We start from the raw sequence: 19,529 nt of genomic DNA on the forward strand, positions 1-19,529 counted from the left end.
TCCAGGAAGAGAGTGATCCCACGTGACTAGATGGATTTACTACAGAAATTCGGGGCTCATTTAATATCTGGAAGCCACTCATATCATCTCTGTCCTCGCTGTTACTCGTCCGCTGGCCCATCAATCATGGAGGAAATGAGTCCAAAGTCTCCCACTGGGACGTGAATTCACCTTTCTCCTTTGACTGCGGCCAACTTTCACGTCATACATTTTAAAATGAGGCATGCACATTTAGGCCTGTTCCGTCTCCCCCGAACTGACCCCTTCACCATTACATGAGGTCCCTCGAGTAATAAATCTTCAGTTTACATTGATGTTAAGATTAAAGACTTCCTTTACGGGTTTCCTTGGTTTACCTTTTTTTTTAAAGATTTTTTATTCATTTCAGAGAGAGAGCACAATCAGGGGCAGGGGGAGGCAGAGGGACAAGCAGACTCCCTGCTGAGCAGGGAGCCCGGTGTGGGGCTCAGGCTGAATGCCAGGACCCCGGGATCACGACCTGAGCCGAAGGCAGATGCTTTAACCCACTGAGCCACCCAGCCGTCCTTCCTTGGTTTATCTTATTATCTTTTTGCTTTAACACTTTCTGGGTTCTTATCTGTGAATTACATCACCTACAAACAGTGAACTTTTCTCACACCAAATTTTTTCATCTTTTTATTGGAGTGTTCAATCCGTGCGTAATAATGGTTGCAGCACGTGAAATCTACCGTCTTAATACGTTTTCATTTTGTCCTTCACTCCTCCCTGCCTTATCCCTGGTGAGTCAAACGCTGTCCATCTTTCTCTCTTCTTAAGCCTCTGAGTTGTGCTTTACTGTTCTGCCATCATTCACGTGACTTCACAAAGAATGCCAGAAGCCGTCAGCGGTCAAGTTCATCCGTCCCAGACCCTTCGTGCTGCCAGCATCTTGCGATTTCTGTTAAAAACCCCACAAGACCCCCGTTTTCAACGACCGAGATGCTTCCCATCACGTGCACGCACGGCCCCTCCTGCTGTCGCTGGAGGGCTGGCGAGGGCTGGCTTCCGCGCTTGGGGGGGGGCGGGGGGCATGTGGTTGGTCCGTGTGGACGACGGTGTCTCCACTCAGCCCCTCTGTGAACAACCCCGTGGCAGGTGTGCGGGCGGTGGCCTCCCCGGCCCTCTGCTCAGGACTGTCACAGCCTGGCTCCCAGACAAGCAGTGTCGGCCCTCGCGGGCCGCTTTTAAGACTTCCTTCTGGGGGCACCTGGGTGGCTCAGTGGGTTAAGCCTCTGCCTTCAGCTCAGGTCATGATCCCAGGGTCCTGGGATCGAGCCCTGTATCGGGCTCTCTGCTCAGCGAGGAGCCTGCTTCCTCTTCTCTCTCTCTGCCTGCCTCTCTGCCTGCTTGTGATCTCTGTCAAATAAATAAAATCTTTAAAAAAAAAAAAAAAGACTTCCTTCTGTCACTGGTCTCTGGTAGTTTGCCAGGCCTGTCCGCGGACACTGTTTTCCGTCTGGCGCTCGTTCTGCTCCAGGTCTCCGGAGCTTCCTGGTCCTGTCGGCTGGTGACTTCCGTCAGCTCCGGCACACGAACCGCTCGCTCTCTTTGGGTGCTGTCCTGCCCCGTTTCTGCCTTTCTCCGCTGAAAATCCAATTACACACGCGTTACACACTTTCACCCTGTATCGTGGGTCTCTGCTTTTTCCCCATTCTTTTGTTTTCTTCCTCTTTTAAAAAAATATTTTATTAGAAAATAATTTCGCCCTGTGGGGCTCCTTGTTAGCTCCTGCCAGGGCTGCTCTAATCTGGTTTGGGTCTTACTCCGAGGAAGAGGCCGTCACATCAAGGTGTGACCCTCCATGGTCTCCGCTGAAAGCCCAGGGTGCCTCCCTTGTTCTGCTGGGTTTTTTTCTTTTTTAAGTTTTACTTACGTAATCTCTACACCCAACGTGGGGCTGGAACTCATGACCCTAAGAGGAACAGTCGTACACTCCTCCGACGGGGTGACCGGTGGCGCCTCTCGGCTGTCTCCATCGTCTCCTTGATCCTCCCTGGGCTTGCGCGGTCCCTCCTGTGTCCCAGAGCCACACCGCTGTGTACACTGCTCTGCTCCCCGAGCGGAGGTCCTGTTTCACTGGGATTCTGGGTGTGGCTCGGTGGAAGGCTCAGAAGCTGAGAGGGCTTGTATGCGGACGTGGGGCTCTGTCTCCGTGGCTTCTTGCTTTTTGAGATTTGCTCCTCCAGGCCCAGCTACCCTGGGTGCCCTGAAGGACACCCTCCGTCTCCTTGCCGTAGAGCACCCTGCTCTGGTGTTTGGGAAACAGGCCAGAAACAAACCTGGGCGGGAAGCACAGCCCTGCAAGTCGCACCTGTGCTGGTCAGTCTCCAGGGGGTGTGTGTGTGTGTTGGCCAGATTCTCAAACAGATTTTGCCTGGAGAGTAACCCAGTACAAGCTGTCACAGCTGAAACCAGAAGTTCACAAAGTTTTCTTCAAGTGTTTTCTTTGAAATAAATGAATGCCTTTTCCCTAGCCCTGGAGTTCTGGGCATAAGGGCAAGACCGATAAGAAGCAACACCAGATTATAGATTTCAAGTTTGGGGTTTGTTTCTGGAGGCAAGGGCTGGTAAACACGACACCAGCATGGGGCTTGAACTCACGGCCCCAGGATCAAGAGTCGCGTGCTCCACCAACGGAGCCAGCCGGGTGCTCCCTAGAGCCTATATTTTAAACGCAACCTAAATCAGTAAAGTAGTAGCCCTCGGTGGGCGGCGGTCTCCACGCCTAGCCACGGCGTGACCCTGGCGTCGCTCCTCTCCACCGCCTGAACGTGGCAGAGACGCCCCGCGGCCCGGAGTGAGCAGATGGGCCGCACCGATGCGCCGCACGGTGCCGGCACGCACACCCGGGAAGAAGCTCTCTCTGCTGAGTTCTCTGTGTTCGGAGCAGCTGATGTTCCCTACTGAGAAGTCTTTCTAAAAACTCTTTGGAATCAATCATGAGCCGCGTTTCAGTGAGAAAGTCACCGAAATGTGAGAGCTGAAGTGTGTACGTACGCCTGCTGAGAACCCCGGGGCCGACGGCCGCGCAGCACTACAGCCACGGTCGGACGTCAGGACAGTCAGGCCGCTCTCCCTTCTGAAACGGGTCTTGTGCCCTGACCACGGGACCGGCTGCCGTAACCTACTTATTTTTCCTTTTTACAAACTTATTTCTTTCAGGTACTATGGAACCTGTCTGAGATGTCTTAATTTTTTCAACATTTTAAAGATTTTTTAAAAAGATTTTATTTATTGTGACAGACAGAGATCACAAGTAGGCAGAGAGGCAGAGAGAGAGAGGAGAAGCAGGCTCCCCGCTGAGCAGAGAGCCCGATGCGGGGCTTGATCCCAGGACCCTGGAATCATGACCTGAGTCGAAGGCAGAGGCTTAACCCACGGAGCCACCCAGGCGCCCCAAAGGTTTCTTTTTATTTATAAGTGATCTCCACAGCCAAAGTGGGGCTTGAACTCACAACCCCGCCAGCAGGAACGTCCAGCTCCACCGACTGAGCCAGCAGGCGCCACAGCTGTCTTAGAAGTTGACCGAAAGCCTTTCAGTCCAACAGCACAGAAGTTGTGCACCCCCCGTGCAGGCGCCCCTGTGAGCCGCTGGTCCACGCCGTCCACCCAGGGTAACGTCAGCAAATAAAAGGAAAACAGCCACAGGGTCTCCGTGTCCCCACCCAGTGGACTCAGAATGCAGACGTCTACACAGGCCACTTCTCCGCTGTGACCTCCCAGCTCGAAGACCCCATCAGGACAGTAGACAGTAGACAGCAGATGGGGATTCCACAAAGCCACGAGGCACTGATCTCTGGGAAGGGTGACCTGCCTGGTCACCTTGACCTCGACTGGTCCTTTACCACTTCGACAAGTCTCTCAGCCTCTCTGGAAACCTGGCTCTTCTCTGTCTTTGGAACGTCCTTAGTGAAGGAGCGGGCCCGGCAGGGGCAGCTGCGACGGCTACCAGACTCGGCCCGGCCACAGCCACGGTGGGGACGCGGCCTGGAGGGGTTCGGGGGGGCTGCCCGTTTCCTTCCCGGGACACGGTGTGCTGCTCGGGGAACGGGAGTTCTGCGTCCTGGACCGCCCCGCCCCCCGCGACCACCTGCTCGGTGTACGGAGGCCGACGCGGAACCCAAGGCATCCGGCGACGGCGGACAGGCGCGGACACAAGGAGCCCTTTCCGAAAAGCAGCGTCGCTTCAGCAGCTCTGCTCCCGGGCCATCTCCCCGGAGAGATGCCGGGCGACACGTGGCCGGAGAACACCGTGGCTAGGCTTCGTCTCGGGTATTTCCAGACCTCACGGGGTCAGAGCCACTTGGTTCCTTTCTCGAGGGATGGGGGCCTGCTCTTCTGCTCCACAGCTGGCAACCCTACACGACCCCAGTGGCCCCAAACAATCGCCGGCAGGCTGGAGACACACCTGTGCCGCCGGCCCCACCCGAAAGGCCTCCACCCGGCTGCCGGCAGCACCAGGAAATCTCAGCTTCAAAGCCCCACACGGACGCCTGGTCCCAACCCCCGCAGCTGCCCCCATCCTGACGTGGTTTCACCGTCACTCAGTGGCCACCGACTCTGAACACCAGGCCTGGCCGCAGCAGAGAGGCGCGTGGGAACGTCTGCTCCATGCAGAAAGGGGGTCTGGTCAAGTCTGTCCAGCCTCAACGCTACCCTATGCAGAGGCCCTGGGGCCCACAGGGTGCTTCCCTCGTGGCTCCTTAGCTGACTTCATGGAAAGGCTGTCGGGTCTCGGGGTGAGACCAGCAGGCCTGGCGGGGGCACTGGCCATGCAGGGAGCTGGAAGAAGGCCTCAGGCATCTGGGGCAGGCCCGTGGCCCCCGCACAGACCCTCCCGGGCGACAGTCGGGGCCAACTCCAGAGGAGGCCTCGCTGCCGAGCCCAGGGCTCCAGGCGTCAAGGGCATCGATCTAGAACCAAAGAGACAAGTTACAGGTGCTCAGGCGTGACGACACCACCTCGTGCCAGGCCCCCGCCTGTCGCCACGAGGACCCCCTGTCCCGCATCTGGAAGGAAGGCTCCCACTGATTCTCAACAGACAGACACTCAAAAGAAAAATCCTCTTCGTTAACAGAACACAACGTCTCCCACAAAACCACCTCGCTGGGAAAGACCGCACAGGAATCATTTACTAAATTTCAAAACCGAAACATGTGGTTAGGCTCTTCTTAAAGATTTCTTTCTCTTCAGGAAGACAAACGAAACTAACAGAACTTTCTCTTACAAACAACCCCCCTGCCCCAAGGAACAGAGGACAGCTTGTTCTGTGTGACCCTGCTGGGGTCCCAGAGCCCCCCGAGTCCGTGCTGGTCACGCAAACACCCAGCCCGGCCTGCAAAGCCGCCTCAGGACCCGCGAGCGCCGGTGACTTTAACCGCTGCCACCTGAGCCGAATGTCTTTCCACGAGGGGCAGAGGTTCCCCGAGAAGCCTCCTCCTTCAGTGGAAAAGAGCACGTTTCTACTCCACAGGCATGGCGGATGGGAAGCACGGCAGCGGGTAGGGAGGGACGGCAGGTGCGCTGCGGTGGGCACGGCTGTCATCCGAGGACAGCATCACGCTACGTGTCGCCGATGCTATGCATCCGTAGGTGACGCCTGAGTACACACATAGGCGGCTTCAGTCTGCGTGACCAGAGTCGTTACTGCAGAGCTGGGCGCCCCTTGCCCCATGGAGCTGAGCCAGCAGGACAGAGTGGAACAGCGGCTTCCAGCACAGAAACTCCTTACCGGCCCCTGAGCACGGCCTGGGACATGCCAGGGACACACCAGGGATGCATGTGAGCACACGCGGAGTTCAGGGCACACACGTGCCACGCAGGCAGCCGACCCGGGACACCGGGGGACGTGGCGGCCCCCTCCCATCTTACCTGAGCTGGGGGGGAGGCGCTGTCCTGGGATCAGTCTGGCCATTCACCAGAGTGGGCATCCCGGGCTGGGTGGAGGGCGGTGGGGCCCGAGGGAGGGGCTTCTGCTCTGCCATCAGCGTCCTCCCAGGAGGACTGGGGCTGGTGCCAGGCCCTGGGAACACAGGAATCGAGTCTCAGCGCGTGAGCGCACGCCAGCCGGTGGGCTTGCTCCCGAGTTCCAGAAGCGGCCGTGTGGTCTTGCCGGGCGTCTGTCTGGGCGTTTCTATCAGCTCAGCAACCCCGACAGCAGGGGTTTCCGCACGCGGCTTGCTTGGGGTGGGGATGTCTCTCCCATGACGACAGAGGGCTGCACCGCAGGACGTCAGCACACGCGGGCAGACCACGGGCCCGCGCACGCCGGAGAAGCCTTCTTCCGGAAGGCACTCAACGGGTGTTGTGCTGGCGTCTACCTGCGAGCGCGCGGCACTGTCCAAAAGTCCAGCGTCGATCCAGAATCGAGGACAGGTCCTTGGCTCCTGTTTCACAGATGGGGAGGACTCCTCTCTAAGCCACAGTCAGGACAGACGCCAGCTCGGCAGGTTCCAGCAAAAGTGCTCCTGGACGTCTGGGCAGCCCGTGGACACAAGGGTCGGGAAGGGACGGCACGGCCCGGCGGCAGCCCCTGGTCCTGTGCGGGGAGCCCCCACCGCCGCTCCCCCAGGACCTTTCCGGTGTCCCCTCGCTGGAGGAGCAGGAGGGAACGTGGCCCTTCCTTCCACTCAGTCGGGTCAGCAGCAGCTCTAGCTCGGAGGGGGAGACCCTGAGTTCCTTCTCAGAGGCAGCGCCTACCGGTCAAACGGCGACAATTCTCAGGTCGGAGTTACCTCGGCTGCTGGAGGGACGTGGCGGCTTTATGGGACACTCGTCCTCCCGGACCCACGGCGAACCGCCCTCCTCCTCTCCAGCGGTTCCAGGAAATCAAGCAGCGACCCACGTGTACCAGACGCTCTGCTGGCTCCGAGGAGGCGACACCCGAGTCCAGGCCCCCAGACCCCGGCTCGCTCACAAATACGACTTGTAACCCAGAACCGCGCCTCAGCCAGCGGAGTTTCTCACAGTTTCTAGTCCCTAAACGGTGACTCTGAGCAGGCAGGGGCTCGCCTACCGCTGACCGCATAAGGGAGGTAAGACTCGAGCCGGGCTCACGCAGAAGCACGGACGGTGCCTCCACCAGGTGAAGGCCGCAGATCTAGAAAGAAACCATCTGCTGAAGCCAACAGCCAAGCCCATGTGAACCTTCCCTAGAAGGTTCCACACTGTCCCGAGAGGTGGGTCCCGGCGGCGTGCCTGCACATTTAAGGGTCCCCTGACTTCAAACACCTGGAACTGTCATCCCACTCTTGCACAAAACCGCCGCGAGCAGACCATGTTTATGGCCCACAGCGCTCCCCCTCTTGGGAAGACCAGACGGAATCGCCAGGGGCCTTGGGAGCCCCACACAGCGCCTCCTGGGCCGGGGCGGCTTCCCATTAAACATCACACCTGCCCCTCGTTTCTCCGACGACGAGCCCATGCCGGCTGAGATGTGGACCCGACAACCAGCGCTAACAACCAGCTCGAGGCACCTGCAGCTGGGGACCAAGTCCGGCTGCCTGGCACGGCCCACCTCACCCCGGGTCACGGGACGCCGCTGCACAGGCCCCACCTCCTTCCCAAGCCACCTGTGGAGGGAGCACAGAGGCCCCTGTGCCCGCCTGAGCAGAGGGCCGGCCCCTGCTGTTGGAGCCTGGGGCATCCGCGCTCGGTGGGACGCTCGGGGGCCACGGTGACCTTGCCGGCTTGCTCTCAGCGCCTTTTCGAATGTGCCGTGGAGCCCCGCGCACGCGCACACACGCACACACACAGTCTCCCGTCCGTGGGCTGGCAGTGCCCGCCGCTGCGCAGGGTGCCCGGGGGGCTTGGGCAAGCCAGCAGTGGAGCAGGAGCACGAGGGCCCCGTCCCAGCAAAGCGGGTGAGCCCTCGGTGGGCAGCGGCGGCAGAAACATGTAACCACGTCGCCAGAGCCAGTCCCTGCCACACCGTGCTCAGGGGACACTTGCTCCTGCAGACGAGGGACCAGCCGCGGTGGCAGAGGGGCGAACGACACGGGCTCCTGCCCGTCCTGACACTTTGCCACGAGCGCTCAGAGAAACTGCACCTGTAAACTGGGCAGACGACGGACGGACGGATGGACAGACAGACGATCAGCCAGCGAAGCTGCCTCGGCTCCCTCTCACAATCTCGCGACACGTAGCGGTGGCTCGGGCCACGCAGCGAATCCTGGTGCCCTTCGCCGGGCGCATCTCCAAACCGGGCGCCCAGAAAGGCCGCCACAGCCACGTTTCACCCATAGCCTCTGTCTGCGGGTTCCGCCAGGCTGCCCGCCCGGGGCAGGCGCTAGCCACGATGAAGACTGACCACACGTTTGGGGAAACAAAGTTTTTATCCGGGCATCTTCATTCCTCATTTTAGTATATGCCAGGAAGCAGACAGACTTTAGTTAGGGTGTCAGAAAAAAATATTTTAAAATAACCCATTTTCTCACCAAGTTCTCTGGTCCCTCTGCCTCTGGGAGGTTCTTACCAAAAAAGTAGGGGAAGTTAGAGTGTTAAAAGCAAGGAGATTAAGGGGCGCCTGGGCGGCTCAGTCATTAAGCGTCTGCCTTTGGCTCCGGTCATGATTCTGGGGTCCTAGGATTGAGCCCCGCATCAGGCTCCCTGCTCAGCCAGACGCCTGCTTCTCTCTCTCCCTCTGCCTCTCCCCTGCTTATGTTCCCTCTCATGCTGTCTCTTTCTGTCAAATAAATAAATAAAATCTTGGGGGGAAAAAAAGGCAAGGAGATTAAAACATAACAGAAATAACAAAATACCAAAACCTACCAGGTAACTTCACCAGGAATTAGTCACAGACGCACTAAAAATAAACAGGAGAGGGCTCTCTCTGCTCCCTCCAAACGGGGAAGAGCCCGGCAATCACGCGCATCCACGGCATGCCCAGGGTCGGCGCTGGGGCTCAGCCCCATGCCGAGATGTATCATCGCTCAGTGACCCACATGCGAGGAGGGAGCTCGCGGACAAAAGCCCATCCAAGAGGGCTGTGCCCAGGGACTTCACCGAGGTGTGAGACCTGCTGCAGGGGGCCTGGGGGCCCGGAACCCAGACAGAGCGGTCCAGCAAGGGCGCCCGGGGTCCAGACCGGGTCTGGCATAGTTCCCAGCACAGATGCACCACAGGCCTTTTGCACCAGCCCACACGGAAGGCAGAGGCCAGCAGACCAGAAGACAAGTGGAAAACACTGAAAATCACCCTTCATCCCAAAGCCGCCCTTGACGGCAGAGGTGGGCACCGGTCTATCCCGCAGCCCGTGACACGTGGCGCTCCCACGTGGTTCGGCGTGTTGTGAGGGACGGAACAAGCGGGCCCCCACCTCTCCACGCAGCCACAAATTCCCAGTGGCGTCCACACAGGCTCCCCCCAGGAGATGCATGGAAGCTGCCCGCCAGCCCCCCAGAGCCCCGGGTTCGCAGCAGCCCAGCAGCCCAGGCACCAGCTCAGTAGCGGCAGCGGGGGCGGGACCGGCACTTGGGGACACGCCTTCGAGGGTTCAGAGACACCATTTTGTCCTAAACCCCCCAGAGCTGTGGGATGCGTTGTTCAGCTGGGACAATGCGGCCCCAACGCGTCTCTGAAGGCCCCAGCCGGGCGGCCCGTCCGCGAGGTGCTCCGCGTGGGGCCTGACTTCACAGCCGAGCCCCAGGAACGGCGCATGGCATCTGGGCTGCTCCGGCCGCCGCCGGGCTCTTGAGGACGTGCCAGAAATGAGGGTCCCACCTGCGTCTTCACTTGCCACGAGCAAACCGCGGCTCTCCGACACTGCAGTCTAGGGGCTTTCCGAGCTCGCGGAAATCCACTTTAAGAATCCTGGCGTTGTTGTCCTTCATCAGAGCGAGCCGCAGGCAGGGACGCCCTTCCAAGCCTGCAGCGCGGGGGCCTCGCCTCCTCCAGCGGGGTCAGGGCACCACCGCGTCCACACCGGCCACCCTGGCCGCACGCTCACACCCGCGGGGCCCTGGCACCTCGCTCCCTCCGGCACCCGCGGTGAGCAGCCACCAAAGAGCGCGCGTCCCCGCGGCGGGGGGTCCAGGCGCCCGGACGGGATCTTCAGCGCAGCCGCAGCTGGGGCTCCTCTGATGCCTTGTGTGTCGGGGGGCGGGAAGCCGGGGCGGGGGGCGCTGGGCGGCTGCGTGTACCTCTGGCCGCTTCTCAGTCAGTCTGTCATCGGACCGGCTGGAGGCGGCAGGGGCCCGTGCCGACGGAGCAAGGACGCGCCCCTCGCTCCCGCCACGGGGGAGGGGAGACGGGCACGGAGGCGGGCGAGGGCCAGCAGAGGGAGCCCGCGCCTGTCCCTTCGCATGGAGGCCCCATCGCCCCTTCCCGACTCTCGTGTGCCCCGGTTCCAGGCCCTGCATGTCTGAGCCTGAGGTTTCCGGTTCAGATGCCTCGATTTCGGGCGAGTGCCTCGAGCACTCACTGTTCGGGCCACCCGTCAGCCAGTCAGCCACCATCAGCCACCATCGGCCACCTCCCGCACGGTCTGGCTCCCCACAGACGCCCCCCTGCCCCCCCACCCCCCGCCACTCCCCAAGCACTTACGGGACAGGGAGTGGGTGCCTTTGGGCAGGTAGTCCAGCAGCAGGGAGCCTCCGTCCCCCGGCACGTCGGCCTTGAGGGACAGCAGGCTGTCCTTGCTCATGAGTGCGGCCCGCAGGTTGGCCACCGCGGTGGCCTGGTGCAGGGCCTCCTCCTTCTCCGGCGTCAGGGGCGGGCCCAGGTAGCTGGCCTCTCCTCCCAGGAGACCCTCGTCCACGTGGCCGAAGAGCTCAGCCCTCTCCACACGGCTGTCGGCACCGCTGGCTTCCGTGACCGTCAAGTCCGTGTCTGGGGGGGGAAAGCAGCAGGTCATTCTCGGACCCTCCATGGGGAACCTCATGTAGGAGCAGCCGAGGTGACGCTTCCTGACCACCCGGTGTCCCGTCCTGCCCGCCGACGTCCCTCCCCTGCCCCGGGCGGCCTCAGAGGGGGGCTCCACTCAGCACGATGGGGACGCCCTCCCCCCACAGGAGGACGAGGACCCGCTTGGATCTCTGCTCTGGGCTGAGCCAGTGGCGCCCGCGGGACTTGCAGCCCTCGGAGAAGATGGACTCAACATGGATCAACGACCACCAAGAAGAGCTAAACCTACAAAACTCGTAGAAAGTCTGCCGGCTCTCAGCTTGGGCGGCGGGTTCTCAGGACGCCGAAACCACCACCCCACAAGAGACAAGCTTGGTGGAAAGGAAACGCGTCTCTGCCTCAAAGGCCCGCTCAAGACGGCGAGAAGAAGACAGGGTCCTGGCTGGCTCAGTCGGGCCGCGGGGGACACGAGACCTCAGGGTCCTGAGGTCAGCACTGGGTGTGAAGCTCACTTAAAATGAAGGAAAGAGGGTGCCTGGGCAGCTCAGTTGTTAAGAGTCTGCCTTCGGCGCAGGCCATGATCTCAAGGTCCTGGGATCGAGTCCCGCATCGGGCTCCCTGCTTGGCGGGAAGCCTGCTTCTCCCCCTCCTTCTGCTTGTGTTCCCTCTCTCGCTCTGTCTCTTTCTGTCAAATAAATAAATAAAATCTTTTAAAAAAATGAAGGAGAGAGAAGGAAGGAAGGGTGGAGGGGAAGAGAGTGTGGAGGAAAGAAGGGAGGAGGGAGAAGCGAAGGGAGGGAGGAGATAGCCCGTAAAAGCAGCCACAGATCATACATCTGATATGAAATCCTATTCAGAATACATAAAGAACACTCACAACTCACTAAAAAGAACATAATCTGGCTTTAAAATGGGCAAAGGACCTGAGAAGACACAGAAATGACGAGTGAGCAATGTCCGACACCATCGGTCATCAGGGACATGGGCCTCAAACCCGTGAGCGGCCACTTCACACCCACCAGCGTGGCCAGAATCCATCGGACCAGGCAGACGCTCACAGGGCGTCTTGTGGCGTCCTGAGAAGGACGTAAAGGTGCTGAAACCTCCTCTACTGTGGGGAGAACGTCCAGGGGTGCAGCTGCTGGGGGACAGGGTGACACGTCCTCGAGAGACCAGACACAGTGACCACCAGCCCCCTTGGAGGCGTTCGTGCCCAAGAGCGGCGAGCACACAGGCGCGTGCGCTCACTGCAACCGTCTTCACACCACAAAGAGGAACGGCCCCGGTGTCGGGGGACGGCGGGCGAGCAGGGTGGTCTGTCCTCGCCGGGGACGCTTGCTCGGCGTGGGAAGCAGTCAAGTGTGGACTTGCTGCCACGGGGATGGAACCCGAGGCCCAGGCAGCTCATGCAAAGGCTGCTAACCCTCACGAATCCCACAGGAGCGTCCCGGACAGACGTCCAGGCAACCCTGGGCCTCCCTCACACAAACCACCCTGCGAATCCGAGCCCCGGCAAGGGTGCCCTAACCGCCAGGCCACGCCTCCTGTGTGTGCGGGAGGTTCTGTCCAGGAGGCTGCCTGTCCGAGCCTCTCCTATGTGTACCAAAGTGTTCCAATCCCACGTCTGAAGAATGCGCTGAGTTCCAAACACTCGCTCGTGCGTCAGACGCGCACCGTACACTTGTTACAGGCACACGTGTGCTCACTTACACACATACGTGTGCACGGGCCAGCAGGGCCGCTCGCGGCACACACCACTTGCACACACATGTGCACACAGGCCGTGCTTCTTCTGGACAGGAAGACCCTGCCCCCGAGAGAAAGGGACGCCGCGTGAGAGCGGTCCCACGTGTGTGTGGCAGCCGGAAAGACCACACGCCAGGCACAGGGGCAAGGGCAAGGCGCTCGGGCTCCCCGCTGGTGCGGACCTCCACGTGCTAAATAAGGCAAACAGAGTTAACAATAGCGACGTCTAACTGCCCACATAAACATACAGGCTTCACTCTGGAGGCGATTACGGTGTTTTTTCTCACGTCCGATGATACATTAGGACGTGATTTCTCACATCCTAAATAATACTTCATAACGCTTGAAAATTTAGCTCACAATCGTTGGTTGAAAAGCAGAAAAGAGATTATAATTAAAATAAGGAAGGTTTTTTAAACGCTCAAGCTAGTCAGGCCGTGTTAGCGGCAAGGTGGGGTGTGAGCAGATTTGGGACAGAAAAGACTGTTCCAGCCATGTGAGTGCCAGGGTCTGGGGGACAGCACTGCCATGGAGGGAGGTCGCCAGGGGGCCAGAGGAGGGCAGGGGGGAGGGCGCTGACCTCACAACCAGAGTGTCCTGGGGGCACCCTGTTCCTCACGTTTCCCCAAATCTCCACTCTTCACGATTCTTTAAAGGGCCCACGAGGTGTATTTGAAACGTCTGCGTGGAAGTCACAGCCTGACCCTGCTCAGCCCACCGCCTCGTCCGCCAAACAGGCGCCCGGTGTGTGCACTGTGCAAAGAACACACGGAAGGTTTTGGAGAGCGCGCACTGCGGGGCCTGCGCACACTGCGGGACACACGCGCACTGCGGGGCCCGCGTCCCCGCCCCCACCAGGTGCTTCCAGCCCAGATCAGACCCAAATGGGGCATAACACAATTCAGAAAGATTAAGTATGCATTTCACCCAACATTTACTTTCTCCCTTTGTGCGTGCAAAATGTATTGTTTCTAAGATGCCATGTTTCTTTATCGAAGTTCAAATCAAGTTTCCTCACTTTCCTAACTATCAAAAAGCCTCCACATCACTCCATAAATCCTCCTTAGTTGAAATACATATACATATAATCGGGGCGCCTGGGGGGCTCAGTCGTTAGGCGTCTGCCTTCGGCTCGGGTCATGGTCCTGGCGTCCTGGGACCGAGCCCCGCATCGGGCTCCCTGCTCGGTGGGAAGCCTGTTTCTCCCTCTCTCACTCCCCCTGCTTGTGTTCCTTCTCTCGCCGTGCCTGTCTCTCTGACAAATAAATAAATAAAATCTTAAAAAAAAAAAGAAAGAAATACATATACATGTAATTGAATAATAGATAAATGAATCGGCCGCCTCGCTAACTGTGTGGTCAGCAAGGTGGTTCAATGGGTAAAGGTCAGGTTTCGGGCAAACAGTACCGGAACATGTGCACACAGAAATCAGCGCGAACCGCAGACCTACGCATCACACCCAAACCCGTGACGCTTCCCGGAAGACCCAGGCGGGGCGTGCGGGGATGAGGCTCAAAACACAGGAGCCGGGAAAGGAAAAAGCTCCCGAGTCGGGCTTCATCCACGTGCACACAGGACGCTCCTCCAGAAACCACGTGACATGAACACGTGATGCCGGGACAGAAAGAGTTTGCGAGTCACACCCCTGCCGAGGGCCCTGTGATCAGAACCGGGGATGCCCCACCCGGCCAAGAAGCGGGGTGAGCGCGGGAACGGATGGGACAGCGGAGCGTGCAGAGCAGCTCGTCGCGGGGACACAGCTACGCCACCAGCACAGGCCACCCGGTCCGACGCTGACGAAAAGACACGGGGAGCAGTGACGACCACACGGGAGGAGTGGCACGGCCCGCGGGAGAGACAAAAGGCACACACGGGACAGGTCGCTCGCGCCCTCCAGAGCGCGTCTGCGCGGAAGAGCAAACAGTGCATCGGCGACCCTGCGAGGTGGAGGGGACGTGGCACCAGCCGGCGTGAGCTTAGAGTCCCGGGAGAGGACTCGAAACTCACCTGTGCGCCAACATCCCCGGACGTCGCCGCGGCGCACCCGTCACGCCAGAAGGCCCCCGAAGAGCCACAGCGGCCACCGACGGGTGAAGGAGTCCACACCACGGGCCACAGCCAGAGGCCGGGACCAGGCCGGAAGCAGGATTCAGTGACGCCAGGACAACGCGGGCAAACCTCGAAACACGCGGAAAACCGCAAACGTGCCGGCGGACTAGCAGCTGCCGAGGGGGCAGTCGCGACCCCGGGGTCCGCGGTGGCCCCTGTGGTGGCTGAGGTCCGTGGCCCGTGTCAGTGTCCAGACACGGGTGGTGGCAGTGAGGGCCTTCTGCAAGACGCCAGCCTTGGGGACACGGCCTCAGGGGACACGGGCCCCTCCATGTTACTCCACACAGTACGTCACTCCTCTGGGAAAACGAAGTTAAATGGAACAAGCGGGACGGAGGGCGCGTGCCGTGTGGGCCGCGCGGTGGCAGCTGGAGTGGCCGGGAGGGGTGGCCAGGAGCAGAAAGGGCGGGCGGGGCCGCTCCCGGCCACGGCAGCTTCTCCCTCCGAGGACCGAGGTGTGTGCGTGTGTCCGAGCTCCTCAGACTCTCCCACGGGGGTGGTTGGGGTGGAAAGGGCAGCGGGCAGAGCTCGGGGCGGGGGCAACCAAAATTCCTCACGCGAGGCAGAGGTGGGGGTGCCGGGTCCTGGAGCCGCCCCCCCCGCGACCAGCCGCCGCACCCCAGGTACGTGCTCGAGGGAAGTGAAACACGCGTCCACACACAGGCTTGCCGGAGACGTCCACGGAAGCCCTGCTCACAGCAGACGCCGGTCCTGCCCCAGGTCAGCTGACAAGGGTCTGGAGAAACACCGGCAGTGGTCCGGGCAGGGGACACCAGGCAGAGCCTGCGGGTGTGGACGGCGGGGGCTCGGGCGCGCACGTGGCTTCGTCTGGAGGGTTCGGGCTGCACAGGCAGCGCAGAGCCGCGGCGGCAAGAGTCGGGGGCTCAGCTGCGGGGGTGACACGCAGTTGTCAGGACTCGAGAGGCACAGCGGGGGTGGGTGTGCGGCAGTGGGCGAAGGGACCTGCCCGATGGAAACAGACCGGACGCTGCCGAAAGGCTCGCTGGACCGTTTCGGGAGGAAGTGTCCTGACCCTCCCGGGTGCTGGGAAGCGTAGGGGCAGGTAAGACGGGGTTTCGGGGACGGGTTTGCTCACAATAAAGCGCAACGGTAAGTGGGGACCTCGGCAGCAGGAGGGCTCACCTGCCTTTTCCTTTCAACTTTTCTCTAAGTGTAAATATTTCCCCAATAAAATGTTAAGGAGAAAAAAAAATTATTCAAACTCGAAATCTGTACAGTTTACTGTATGTATATTATACTTTAAGAAATAGGAAGAAAGGGGCTCCTGGGTGGCTCAGTGGGTTAAAGCCTCTGCCTTCGGCTCAGGTCATGATCCCAGGGTCCTGGGATCGAGCCCCACGTTGGGCTCTCTGCTCAGCAGGGAGCCTGCTTCCCCCTCTCTCTCTGCCTGCCTCTCTGCCTAATTGTGATCTCTGTCAGATAAATAAATAAAATCTTTAAAAAACAAAAAAAGAAATAGGAAGAAAGAATGGCAATTTTCACCCCAAAAATACTTCTCTGGGGCCCCTGGGTGGTTCAGTCAGTTGAGTGTCTGACTTTTTTTTTTTTTTTAAGATTTTATTTATTTATTTGACAGACAGAGATCACAAGCAGGCAGAGAGGCAGGCAGAGAGAGAGGGGGAAGCAGGCTCCCCGCTGAGCAGACAGCCCGATGCGGGGCTCGATCCCAGGACCCTGAGATCATGACCTGAGCCGAAGGCAGCCACTTCATGGCTGAGTCCCCCAGGGCGTCCCGACACCTCCATTCTTTCAAAGTTGGAAAAAAACAATGGCATAAAAGTTTTCAAATGAACGCTTTAAAATAAAACTACTCCTCTTAAAATCTCCATTTCAGGGGCGCCTGGGTGGCTCAGTGGGTTAAAGCCTCTGCCTTCGGCTCAGGTCATGATCTCAGGGTCCTGGGATCGAGCCCCGCATCGGGCTCTCTGCTCAGCGGGGAGCCTGCTTCCCCCTCTCTCTCTGCCTGCCTCTCTGCCTACTTGTGATCTCTGTCTGTCAAATAAATAAATAAATAAATAATCTTTAAAAAAAAATCTCCATTTCAGGGGAGGCTCACAAGCTGTGCTCTCACACACGTGTATCATTTATGTCTGCACGTGGTCTCTCCCTGAAGACTCCAGCACCACCGAGTCCCTTCTCACTGGGCGGACACCAGGGACACGGGCAGCCACAGGCTCTGGTTCCCGCCCCAAGTCAGAAGACCCTCCGGGGCATCACTGTCACCGTCTACAAACTCCAAAGAAAATAAGCACTTGGTTAAAGAAGACAAAAGCGCTCAAGTTTAAATCAAAACACGATCCAGCGAGACGGCTGCCCACCTGCGGACCAACCACGGAGCCGCGAAGGCCGGCTCCTGCACCCGCACGCTGGCTCAGTGGGGCTGCAGGCGGGCAGCACCGTGCTCGGGAGCCGCAGAGGGCTCCCCCACACACAACCCAGCAGCACGACGTGGGGGTCACACTTCCCGCAAGGATACGTCCCAGTGCCGCTCCGCAAAGCGGCAGCCGCGGCGGCTCACGCACACGCCACTGAGCTCTTCCCCGCGAGCCAGCCTTCGGGCCCCGAGCCCGAGCCCTCACTGTGCTCGCTGTCACCGGCGCCCAGAGGACTGCCCGGCTCACGGGGCTTCCAGAAGCGCCTCGTCCTCCCGCTCCAGCCTGACGGGCTCACCACGGGGCCTGCTCGTCCTGCACCGACCCTGACCACCCCAGCTCCGCTGCGGACCCCAGGGACCAGCCGCCCCGCAGCACCCAGCCTGTCTGCACCTGCAGGGGTCGGGGGCGGTGCTGGATGTCCGTGACGGCCCTTCTCAGACTTCATGAACTCGACGTTCTAGAAAATGCGGGCACGAAGGAAGTGCTTTTCTTGGGGTGGGGCGAGAAGCTATCCCAGCTCTGCAAAGCCGAGGTCACGGGACCCTCCGCCAGGACGATTCGAGCGCGGATGAGCCAGGAGTCACGGGGCATGGCCCCTTCCCACCGGGGCCCAACTCCGGGCACCCGGATTCGCTGCTGTTCCCTGTCACCAGCGTGTCCCACCCTCCCGGCCCACTGGGACACGGCACGACCTCTCGTCTCGGCGGCAGGGGCTCCCACTAGGGCCCCTGTGTTCCTCGTTCAGCCAGGGCTCCATCAAGAAGGGCCACTGTCTCTGTCGGTCCCCAGCTGCCACCAACGGACAGCAACATGGTCAGCCAGCACGGATCCCGCAGAACTCTGGTCGTACCTGAGGGAAAAATCTCCGGTCTGCAACGGAGCTCGAACTTTTGAGGAGACGATGGGGGCAGGGGGTGACAAGGGGAAGCTCCGACTGCAGGAACAGGGCCCAGGCCCAGCCCCGCAAAGCTGTGATGTCACTTTTCATTCAGGCTCTTTCGCCCCCGAAACACAGATACCTAAGCCCGACGCCTTTCCTTAAGAGAAGGGACCCTGTCTGCTGCAGCGTCGGCAGTGGCCAGGCAGCCGCCCACAGAAGCGTGCAGGGTCCCCAGGGCATCACGCGCCGGGTGCCAGGCACCTTGTTCAGCCTTCACGTCTCCAGTCAGATCACGGACCTGACCCACGGCTCAGCCCAAACTCACAAGCTTCCCCACTCCTCAAGCGAATCCGGCCGAGCCCTCCCGGGGCTCAGGACGGCGCCCGTGCGCAGACTGCAGGCTCCCGCTGCCACGCAGCCCACTTGGCAGCTCCTCCTTCAGCCCCCGCATGGACTCCCTAAGCCTGAGAGAGCACAGCTGCCCCCCTGCGCAGGGAGGAGGCCCCGAGGGCATGTAGGGCCGGCTGGGAGCCTGCAGAGACCACCTTCCCCGGAAGCTGTCCTGTGGGTCCAGCCCGTTCTTAAAAATCACAATAGGTCAAGATCCAACTTTACAAAAATTTAGGCATAAACATTTACTTTACAAAACCCACACATTTTATTCTAGCTACAGAACTCTTGTTCTCAAAACCTTTCAGGAACGTGGGACGTTAGGACAAGCACCTGGGCTCTTCCCGTACCGGCTGCTGAATCAGCAGCTGCAGATCCGTCCCATCGGGGGCCTGGGGCCATTTCAGGGTCGCACACAAACGGGGCAGCCAGGGCTCAAGGAGGACCAGCAGAAGGAATGCGGGTCTGGTCACAACTTTATGGAGCTGTCACGTGGACAAACTGCCGGAACGCAGAAGTAAATTTCAATGGATGCTTTCTTGGAAGCCACTAGGTTAAAATGCTCCTGGCCTTTTGCTTGGAAAAGTCACTTTTTTTTTTTTTTAATAAAGATTTTATTTATTTGACAGAGAGATCACAACTAGGCAGAGAGGCAGGCAGAGAGAGGAGGAAGCAGGCTCCCCGCCGAGCAGAGAGCCCGATGCGGGGCTCGAGCCCAGGACCCTGGGATCATGACCTGAGCCGAAGGCAGAGGCTTAACCCACTGAGCCACCAGGCGCCCCATGGAAAAGTCACTCTTAAATGCCAACAGGCTCGGAATCACAAGGTGCCGATGCACAGAAGGTCAGGGCCGGCTCCCCGCGCGTCTGTACTGAGCCCCCAAACGATCCGCACTTACCACCTGACGCACCCCCTTGGAATGGGGCTCTTTCGCCTACACACAGGATGAGAAGCTAAAACACTCCGCTAAGAGGTAATAGATACTTGGTGAAAACAAACTGACCTCAAGGGGGTCACAATTCCCACTTTCACGCCAGCCGCAGGGCCAGGCTAGAGGAGGAAACGACCGCCACAGCAGGCAGAAGCCCATGCGAGGCTGCAACCTCACGTCCTTGTCTCTGCAGCTCAGAATAATCCAGCAGAAG

The 19,529-nt window shown here is 59.8% G+C and overlaps 1 protein-coding gene across 1 annotated transcript in view; it reads right to left on the reverse strand.

Moving 5' to 3' along the window:
• ZBTB46 (zinc finger and BTB domain containing 46) overlaps window positions 1-19,529 on the reverse strand; it is a 60,196-nt gene that overhangs the window by 13,285 nt on the left and 27,382 nt on the right. Inside the window, 1 exon segment of the mRNA XM_045980233.1 lies at window positions 10,564-10,848. Coding sequence (XP_045836189.1) covers window positions 10,564-10,848 — 285 coding nt within the window.

Source organism: Meles meles, chromosome 16 (genome assembly GCF_922984935.1).
Source record: "Meles meles chromosome 16, mMelMel3.1 paternal haplotype, whole genome shotgun sequence".
In the NCBI taxonomy this organism is placed as follows: domain Eukaryota; kingdom Metazoa; phylum Chordata; class Mammalia; order Carnivora; family Mustelidae; genus Meles; species Meles meles.